The following is a 10,430-nucleotide window of genomic DNA, read 5'->3' as shown; positions in this document are numbered from 1 at the left end:
TGTATACCCGGATAGCTTTTGTTTCAAACCCACTATGGTGTTTCAGGTGCCAAGTTTATGGTCATGTTGCAGCAGTATGGAGATCCCGAGGTGTGAGAAGTGTGCAGGAGGGCATGGGAGAGTGTGTAGGTTCGGTAGAAAAGGTGGAATCTTCAATTAGGGGGTGGCCATGTTGCTTGGGATCAGAAATGTCCTATGTAAGTGAGACAGGTTGATGTTTCCAGGGTGAGAGCACTGCAGCAGCAGAGATGTTTTTGGGTGTCAAAGATTTTAGTGCAGAAGAACTGAAGGGGGTTTTGAGAGAAGGGGTTACAGCCAAAGTAGTGGGAAGGGATGGTGGGGTGTATTGGGGATAGTGGTATTTAAAAAAATATGATTTAACCTTTATTTAACTAGGCAAGTCAGTTAAGAACAAATTCTTATTTACAATGAAGGCCTACCCCAGCCAAACCCGGACAACGCTGGGCCAAATCAAATCAAATCAAATTTTATTTGTCACATACACATGGTTAGCAGATGTTAATGCGAGTGTAGCGAAATGCTTGTGCTTCTAGTTCCGACAATGCAGTAATAACCAACAAGTAATCTAACTAACAATTCCTAAACTACTGTCTTATACACAGTGTAAGGGGATAAAGAATATGTACATAAGGATATATGAATGAGTGATGGTACAGAGCACCATAGGCAAGACACAGTAGATGGTATCGAGTACAGTATATACATATGAGATGAGTATGTAAACAAAGTGGCATAGTTAAAGTGGCTAGTGATACATGTGTTACATAAGGATGCAGTCGATGATATAGAGTACAGTATATAGGTATGCATATGAGATGAATAATGTAGGGTAAGTAACATTATATAAGGTAGCATTGTTTAAAGTGGGTAGTGATATATTTACATAATTTCCCATCAATTATTATTAAAGTGGCTGGAGTTGAGTCAGTGTGTTGGCAGCAGCCACTCAATGTTAGTGGTGGCTGTTTAACAGTCTGATGGCCTTGAGATAGAAGCTGTTTTTCAGTCTCTCGGTCCCAGCTTTGATGCACCTGTACTGACCTCGCCTTCTGGATGAACCCCCCGGGTGAACAGGCAATGGCTCGGGTGGTTGATGTCCTTGATGATCTTTATGGCCTTCCTGTAACATCGGGTGGTGTAGGTGTCCTGGAGGGCAGGTAGTTTGCCCCCGGTGATGCGTTGTGCAGACCTCACTACCCTCTGGAGAGCCTTACGGTTGAGGGCGGAGCAGTTGCCGTACCAGGCGGTGATACAGCCCGCCAGGATGCTCTCGATTGTGCATCTGTAGAAGTTTGTGAGTGCTTTTGGTGACAAGCCGAATTTCTTCAGCTTCCTGAGGTTGAAGAGGCGCTGCTGCGCCTTCTTCACGATGCTGTCTGTGTGAGTGGACCAATTCAGTTTGTCTGTGATGTGTATGCCGAGGAACTTAAAACTTTCTACTCTCTCCACTATTGTTCCATCGATGTGGATAGGGGGGTGTTCCCTCTGCTGTTTCCTGAAGTCCACAATCATCTCCTTAGTTTTGTCGACGTTGAGTGTGAGGTTGTGCGCCGTCCTATGGGACTACCAATCATGGCCGGATGTGATACTGTCTGGATTCAAACCAGGGACTGTAGTGACAGCCTCTTGCACTGAGATTCAGTGCCTTGGACGCTGAGCCATTTGGGAGACCAAAAAAGGATATATACAGTATCTGGTTAGATGATGGTGCATTTTCCTTTTCCCCCATATCCTCTTTTTTGTGAACAAATGTTTTAAAATTCAAAAAGGCACTCACACATCTGAGCAATCTTTTTTGCAGGTGCATGGCAACAGTTGAACAAGATGAAGGAAAAGGGAAACCGCACACTGCTCTTGATAGAATCACTGATAAGCTTACGTATCGGCCTCACAGCCTCGTCAGAGCTTTTGTGGGTTTTTTTTTTTAGCACCCTTACGTAGACCTAGCCCCACCCACGTCCGTTCCACGCATCGACAGGGGTTGGAGGCGAAGGAAAATCAAATAAGTGCTACCAAATATAACAATATGCATTTCATAAATATTCGAATAAAGTGTGTAAATAAGAAATATTAAACGTCTGTAAAATCACAATGAGGACATAGCAAGTTCTCATTAATCATTTGGTACATCGTACGAAAAACAGAGAAATCTTAAATAGGGACATAATTCATGTTCAAATTCACAACATAACATACTTAGGCATTTCATCATTAAGTCCTTTTGGAAATAATGTCTGCAGGGTGAAAATCCCAAAACATATTTTACTCAGAGTATTATTATCACCTCCCCTGTCTGATATCTTAACTTTCCCTATGCCACAAAATCTAAAGGTAGAAGTGTCATGCTTTAGGTCATTAAAATGTACTGCGACTGGATAATCCCTTTCGTTTCTCCTGATTTAATTTTTATGTTCACTAATTCTCGAGAGGTTTTACCGACAGAGATAGGCCCACATGGACAATAAATAATGTAAATAACGTGGGTGGTGGAACACGTAATAATGTAATTTATTTTGAACAGTTTTCCTGTGTTTGGGTGGCAGAAATATTCACACTTCATCATATTGTTGCACTGTGCGCATTTATAGCTATCATTTGGTAGAGGGTGTAAAAGAGCCTGGCTGATTTTCTTTTGTGGCTGGCAGTTGGCATGAACCAAATTATCGCGTAAATTGCGACCTCTCCTATACACAATAAGTGGTGGATTTTTAAATTCAGCCGGCAAAACCGGGTCCGATGATAAAATATGCTAGTGTTTCTTGACCACATCTCCCACTTTTCGCGAGTTCAAAGTATATGTTGCTGTGAACCTTACGGAATGTTCTTTAGCGGGTCTTTTTGCCAAATTAAGAGCTTCATCCACATATTGTGGCGAATAGCCACTTCTTAGAAACCTAATGCGCATATCCGCTGCTTTTTCTAGATAATCGTCTGTGGAGTGGCACATACCGCGCAGTCTGAAAAACTGGCTTCTTGGAAGTCCTCTTTTTAAGCTCAGGATGGAAGCTGTCCCACTGTAATAGAGTATTTCCATCCGTTTCTTTTCTATACAGAGTTGTAAACAGGGTTCCATTTGATTTCTCAATCCACATCGAGGTATTGAACACGTTGAGTGTCACATTCAATTGTGAATTTGAGATTGGGGTCAATGTCATTGAGTAGCGCCATAACATCTGACAGGTCTTTTTCCGTTCCTTCTCATATGCAAAAAATGTCGTCAATATATCGATACCATTTCAGGACTTTATTCAAAAAATTGATTTTCGTTTTCATTATTAACAAAACGTTCTTCAAAAATACCCACATATAAATTAGCATAACTCGGAGCGAATGTGGAGCCCATCGATGTTCCATTCGTTTGGAGGGAGTATTCATCATCAAACCTGAAATAGTTATACGTCCAAACATATTCAGCCAGCTCTAGAATAAAGTTTGTTGGTGGATATTCGTTAGTATCTGTCTCCCAAATAGTGTGCTAGTGATGCCAACCCCTCAACCACACGGGGAATGCTGGTATATAGACTCTCGACATCTAATGTGAACAAATGTGCAATGCACTTTCCGAACTGTGAAAAGCAGCAACACACAACGAAGCATCTAGCCTCCCGGATGAAATGAAGAAAGGAGGCGCTGCATTGAACCACAGAGTTTTTAAACCCAGAGATGCAACATCAGGTGACTTTCATGAACGCTTGCTTAGCAGACGAAGCGGACCACGCCGGGGTATGTGGTTTGAGAAGTCAATGGAAGTGAAAAATTCTTCCTTAATTGTCAATTTTAAAACCTTCATTTGAGCCTAATCCTTTAGTAGCTAAAGCTACCTCAACAAAGTAAAAAACTGACACGTTTTCATTTTCGTCAAAAACGACTTAATATTGAAGGAGTGCCTTTGATTTGGCAGCATGCACATGCGTAGTTTGTTTCTGCACATGAGTTTGGCTGCATTCCAAACACGTAAAAGACGATGACGTTTTATGATGTCTGACGAGTTTACACTTGCAGGGCGAGGGAGGAAGGAATTATTATTTATTTTTTTAAAGGGGGAGGAAGGAATTCGTTTTGAATGGACCGCCCTTGCCCGGAAATTCGTCACTCAATGGTTGTGTTTTCAGCCACCGGTTGCTTTATATGGCTACAGTCAATTATGATTGCATGTCTACTTATATTAACTATATAATTATTAATGTACACCTACTGTATGATAGCTAGAAAATTAATTAGCTAACTAATGTTAGCCTGCCTAGTTACTTCTGAAGAAGGAAAACAATGTATTTCTACAATTTCCAAAAGCTAACCAAATAAAAACAGTATTACTTTTACGAGATGTGTCTGTGCATTAGTAGCACAACTTCTAACTTATTTACTTACACTTGTATGTTGACTCCATAATGACATTGAGGTTTTGGAGGATGTACAATCATCGCGAATTGAATTATGGGGCGTTTCAGGCCCGAAGTGAACATAATTGAATAACTCGCAAACTCCATTAAAAACGAGAGCTGAGGAGTTTATGTTGCAAACTTATCTTGCTTATCATTTGGACCGAAGACAAATATGGCCGCGGGGAATCCCCCAAGGGCACAAGGCGAGGGTGTGTCTTTCATGAGTTTGAAATGCAGCCTTTAGCCAGCCAACGTCGCAATGACTTCGCCGACAAGCGTGCTCGGGGATTCCTATTAAAGAAGCAGTTTCTGCCTATCTTCATACTGTACTGTCTTTGGTTGAACTCACGTTCTTTACACATCAGTGATGGTTTCCACTAGTTATTACAGCCACAAAGTAAAAATAGACTATATCGTAAAAATGAATGAAAACAGACATTTGCTTTTTCGGGTTAGCAGTGTAGTTAGGTTTAAAATGAGATTTTAAGGTCTATTGTAGAAATGGGCGGGGGTTATGCCTTTGTGGCTGTGGTAACTGGTGACGACCCCTCAGTGGTCGAACTCCACTCCTCCCCTTTTATTATACTTTCCCATACAGCATTGCGGTGAATTATGGACCAAAGTGGTAAGAGACTATTTACTCTCCAGTTTTAGCTGTATTTTAGTTTTATTTGTGTATCATTAGATTTAACCTGATACACAGCGAAATAGATTTAATTTGTAATCTTATTCATGTTCAGTTATACTTTACAAGTATTTTCAGTGGAGTGTTTAAAGTACAAAAATTGAGGCCTTGTAGCAACCTCTCGTTGCCAGCCCACTGCTAGCTAAATAGCTAATATATTGCTAACTTTAGTTTCCGCAGATCTGTGTTGCCACAGTAGTAGCTAGCTAGCTAGCTATACTTTTTAGAATAAAGTGACGGTTGTAGTTGATCTGCCAGTGCAAAGCTAATAACTTAAATTGTCAGGACAGTACTCTAACCACAAAATATTCAGAATAAATAATGCGATGTTTGTAGCTTATTTTTAGACTAAGTGCTAGCTAAGGTCTGCATTCTCCATCAATTTCTGCAACTCCAGACAATGTTAGCGTTGGCTAAAATGAAACATTAGCGCTTTACTGAACTATTTATCATGGTTTTGATCACCTATGGATTGTCAACTTATAGTGTCATTGCTAGTAGCAAGTATCATGTAAATGTTTGCTTGGTTGAAAATGACTTACTAGGGTCACTGACATTTTGAATGATCCATCGTTTTCCCACAGACAATGACCTGCAAGGCACGGACGGCTCGGGGAGTCTTGGGGGCCCTGATGTCCGCAGACGCATCCCCATCAAACTCATCTCCAAACCAACCATCAGGAGCAAACCTGCTCCCCGGACACAAAGACCCATGGGCAGGCAGCCCTCCAAACCCCAGGCAGGGGATGAAGGTTAGCCAGCCACAAGTGCTTTCTCATTTTTAATTCATTTTTGATAGTTTTAATTCCCATGGGCTAGATTTGGGGTAGGGAAACCTGTTTCTAGGTCACACAAGCAAGCTTTCATAATGGACTACTGACTACTGTGTTTCTAGAGAGTTTTAGCTTCAAGCAAGAGGAGAGGTTCGACAGTGGTACCAAGGCTGGGGATGTGTTTGCAAGTCAACGGAGGTTCCCCCAGCAAATGTTTTGGGACTTTAAGGTAGTGTTTCAATATCTATCGTTGGGGGGAAAAATGCATTCCACCTACATCATTACTGTGTCATAGACCTCTTGGTCTTTTCCCCATAGTTGAATTTGATAGGTGAAAAGGATGACATTCCAGCACACTTTTGTGACAAGTGTGGTCTGCCCATAAGGATCTATGGACGCATGGTATGTCTCTTCAATCACGTTTTACATAGTGTGTTATGTTATGTGTCTCTTAAAAAATGTTTTCTAGTAAGAGGCTGAGTGCAGCAGCTTATGTTATTATCTGTATTTACTCACCAGATTCCATGCAAGCATGTGTTCTGTTATGAGTGTGCTTTGCTCCATGAGAAGAAGGGAGACAAGATGTGCCCAGGGTAAGCTCTTGACTTATTATTATTTTTAACCTACCCACTAGTGCAGTGGTTCTCAACTGGTTTTGCCTCTAGACCCAAATTGAACCAGGTGGTCTCAGTCGCAACCCAATATTCTTATTGTGAAGCAAAAATATCCCAAATGCAATCTGGAAAAATATATTTAATGTTGTATTGATAGTAAAGGTAGAAATTATATGACAAGGGAAAGACCTTCCCACATTTTTCATTGTCAATAATACATTTTCCCCATATTCTTGATGAAGAATGTTAATAAGCTCACTGGTTTGAGACCACAAAATCAACCAGCTCTGCCAATAGCGATGTAAAAAATACTTTGATTGAACAAAAATAGAAAAGAGTGTTTTTATTTTTTTTAAGTAGGTTCATTATAATTTCTACACACTTTCTAACTGGTTGTAGTTGTTTAAGTTCTGACTGGAGTATTTATATTTTTTTTTACTCAAGACAGCCGTGTCTAATGACGTTACTTTTGATACCGGGGCATCGAAATCGCTAAGCAGCTTGTGTCTAAACAGTGTGCCGAGGCTTGTATCCCTTTATCAGAAGCACACTATCAATGACGTTCGGCGCTTCGTTTTGTCGAACAACCAGCTGATTGGTTTCGGTAGAAGACAAAGCGTGAAGGCATGTGTGATGTCATGTATACCAATTTGCCGGTTCTAAATTATTTTGACCATTAGGTGCCACTAGTGTACACGGTGTTGATCAAAGCCATGCGTAAGGAACCTATTTTCTACACAATTGGCTGGAAATGTTTCCCATTACTACCTGCAACCCAAGGCCCTGGCTGTATCACAACTGGCCATGATTGGGAGTCCCATAGGGTAGCGCACAATTGGCCCAGCGTCGCCCGGGTTAGGTTCTGGCCAGGGTAGGCCGTCATTGTAAAAAATAATTTGTTCATAACTGACTTGCCTGGTTAAATAAATAAAATACAAATATATCTGTATGTGAGGTTGTTGGCTGCACTTACTAACTAAACCTTTGTGTTGTTTAGTATGCAGCTCTTCAGCTGCACAGACCCGGTCCAGCGCATCGAACAGTGTCTGCGTGGCTCCCTCTACATGTGCAGCATCGTGCAAGGCTGCAAGCGCACCTACCTTTCCCAGCGTGACCTGCAAGCCCACATCAACCACCGCCACATGAGGGCAGCCAAGGCCCTGGCAAGCCGCCAGGACGCCCTGCACCTTCCCCCATCCACAGAGGTGCCTGACCGCTTCCGTGTGCCCCCGCCTCACCTGCCCAAGACTCAAGGGCACCTCCCGCCCTCCCTCCAACACGGGGGTCATGACCCCTACGGTCAGCCACTACCGGCTTCACATGATGCACCTCCTCTTTCCCAGGAGACCTTTCGCATCGCCACGGTAACGACACGCGCGCGCAGCAACCTCATCACCGTGCCAATCCAGGATGACTCCGGTTCTTCCTCCACCTCTTCCTCCCGTGACCCTCTCCCTCCTGGCCCGGGCCCTGCTCCACCCCCACACCACCACCCTGACTACCCTGGTCAGCCTGTAGTGTCCCACCCCCACCACATGATGGCGCCACCGCAGCAGCACTATGGCCCTCCGCCTCCTCCCCCTCCACCCATCAACCACCCCATGCAGCACCCACCCCAGGGCTCTGGGACACCCCACATGGTGTACAACCAGGCCGGCCCTCCCCCGCCCATGTCCAACGCACCTCCTCCCATTACCCCCCCGCCAGGACACATCATGGGTCAGATGCCCCCTACATGAACCACCCTCCTCCAGGCCCCCCACCTCAACACGGTGGTCCTCCAGTCAACGCCCCTCCTCCCCACCACTACAACCCTAACTCCATGCAGCAGTTCCCTGAGGACCAGGGCACACTCAGTCCCCCTTTTAACCAGCAAGGGGGTCTGAGCCCTGGGATGTGGCCTGCCCCTAGAGGGCCTCCTCCTCCAAGGATGCAGGGCCCCCCACCTCAGGGCCAGATGCCTGGACCCCATCACCCCGATCAGTCCCGCTACCGCCCTTATTATCAGTAAACTCTCAACTCCCCACGAAGACGGGGGCATTGTTTGACTTGTCCCGATTCCTCTTCACTGGTTTGAATAATGTGAACATGAGTCTCTGGGTTCTGTATGACTGTCATTTCTATGGAAACACTTAAGAGACTAATCTATGGTGAATGTATGTATGTAGCTGTTCACTTTTATTGATATGAACCTTTTGGACTGTCAAATGAGCAATGATACATTTGAATCGCTCCTGTATTGGTCTCTAATGGACATTGTATCTGGAACATTTTTGGTTTGATGACGTCTCAATAAATATTTTCTAACCAAGTTAAATCTCATTATTCTTCAATATTATTAGTTATGGAAACGGTTTCATCCATATCAATATGGGGTGGTGTATAATCTAACATTTGACATTGTTTGTGTAGGGAGCCCTGTGTTTTGGTTAACCACATGACCTGGATTTGAAACTTTATTTAAAGCTTTTTCATCAAACTTCCCCTTTTTTTATGTCAGATGGTCCAGCACTATCCTTCAGACAATGCTTCATTTTTTTCTTCTAATTCTCATTTCTGGAAAAGGATTAAAATAAAAGTTAAAATCCAGGTCATGTGACATGATTGACCAAAACATGGCCCTTGTTGTGTAGCTGCTGGGAGAAAATGAATACATTTTGAGAGGGGTGGCACTGTAATTATGACAAAACACCAAGATTACTTTATTAACCATTTCACATTTATGCCTTAACTGTGTTGCAGTGTGCTATTTGATGTCACCCTCCTTAGCAAATGCTTCAGGGGATTATTTTGCTATATAAAATTATATCAAGCTACTAGTAGTGTTTTGCTGTGGACTATTTGCTTTGTTGATTCCAAGGATTCGTGCGGCTATTTGAAAATAAGCAACTTTATTGTATGTTCATAAAAAAATGGCTTTGCCACACAAGTATACACTGAGTGTACAAAACATTAGGAACACCTTTCTAATATTGAGTTGCACCCCGGAATCAGCCTATAAGAGGGTGGCTGATGGTAGAGCATGGTGCTTGCAACACCAGGGTTGGGGGTTTGATTAGTATGAAAATGTATGCACTCGCTACTGTAAGTCACTCTGGATAAGAGTGTCGGCTATATGACAAAAAGTAACAGGTTTTGGGTTTCAGCATATTCATTACAGCATACTTGTTTGCTGGGAACCTTATTATTGCTAAAATAATGTGTTTTTTGTCAGATCTTCCCTCCCAAAGTTCTATGACTCCCGGTTCGCAGGAGAGTAGACCCTGTTATCAAGCTCGTCCCCAGCCAGAGGATAGAACTCCCAATTAATGTTGGACACCTGAGGATGACTTCAATCAAAAGTTAATAATTAGGGGGTGCTTTTATAGTCTTGTTTCACTGTATGTACAAGTGGGTAACCTGCACAGGTCTGAAATGTTTTGTTTTGCATATTACACTCCCACTGAGAGTGGGACCACAGCCAGGGGATCAGCCATTATTGACAGCGACCCTGGAGAAATTAGGAATTTTACTTTGTCAGCTCGGGGATTCAATCCTACAACCTTTCAGTTACTGGCCCAAAGCTCCTTACCTGAAGTTTATTGTATCGTTTTGTACCTTTCTACTGAGAAATCCAGCAGAGTTACAGTTGATGTCGGAAGTTTACATACACCTTAGCCAAATACATTTAAACTTAAACCTGACATTTATTCCTAGTAAAAATTCCCAGTCTTAGGTTAGGTAGGATCACCACTTTATTTTAAGAATGTGAAATGTCAGAATAATAGTAGAGAGAATGGTTTATTTCAGATTCTTTCATCACATTCCCAGTGGGTCAGACGTTTACATACACTCAATTAGTATTTGGTAGCATTGCCTTTAAATTGTTTAACTTGGTTCAAACGTTTCAGGTAGCCTTCTACAAGCTTCCCACAATAAGTTGTAACTGAGTCAGGTTTGTAGGCCTTCTTTTGTA

At 42.7% G+C, this 10,430-nt stretch overlaps 1 protein-coding gene across 1 annotated transcript; it reads left to right on the top strand.

Moving 5' to 3' along the window:
- Window positions 1-4,941: 4,941 nt before the first annotated feature.
- LOC135515870 (E3 ubiquitin-protein ligase Hakai-like) lies at window positions 4,942-9,291 on the top strand. Its single transcript, XM_064939668.1, is given in 7 exon segments — window positions 4,942-5,028; window positions 5,673-5,840; window positions 5,984-6,090; window positions 6,180-6,263; window positions 6,381-6,454; window positions 7,473-8,206; window positions 8,209-9,291. Coding segments are annotated over 7 exon segments (1,458 nt in total). The 5' UTR covers window positions 4,942-5,015; the 3' UTR covers window positions 8,487-9,291.
- Window positions 9,292-10,430: the final 1,139 nt, after the last annotated feature.

This window comes from Oncorhynchus masou, chromosome 27 (assembly GCF_036934945.1).
Source record: "Oncorhynchus masou masou isolate Uvic2021 chromosome 27, UVic_Omas_1.1, whole genome shotgun sequence".
Classification (NCBI taxonomy): domain Eukaryota; kingdom Metazoa; phylum Chordata; class Actinopteri; order Salmoniformes; family Salmonidae; genus Oncorhynchus; species Oncorhynchus masou.
The sequence above is the reverse complement of the archived record's forward strand: the minus strand, read 5'-3'. Positions and strand labels throughout refer to the sequence as shown.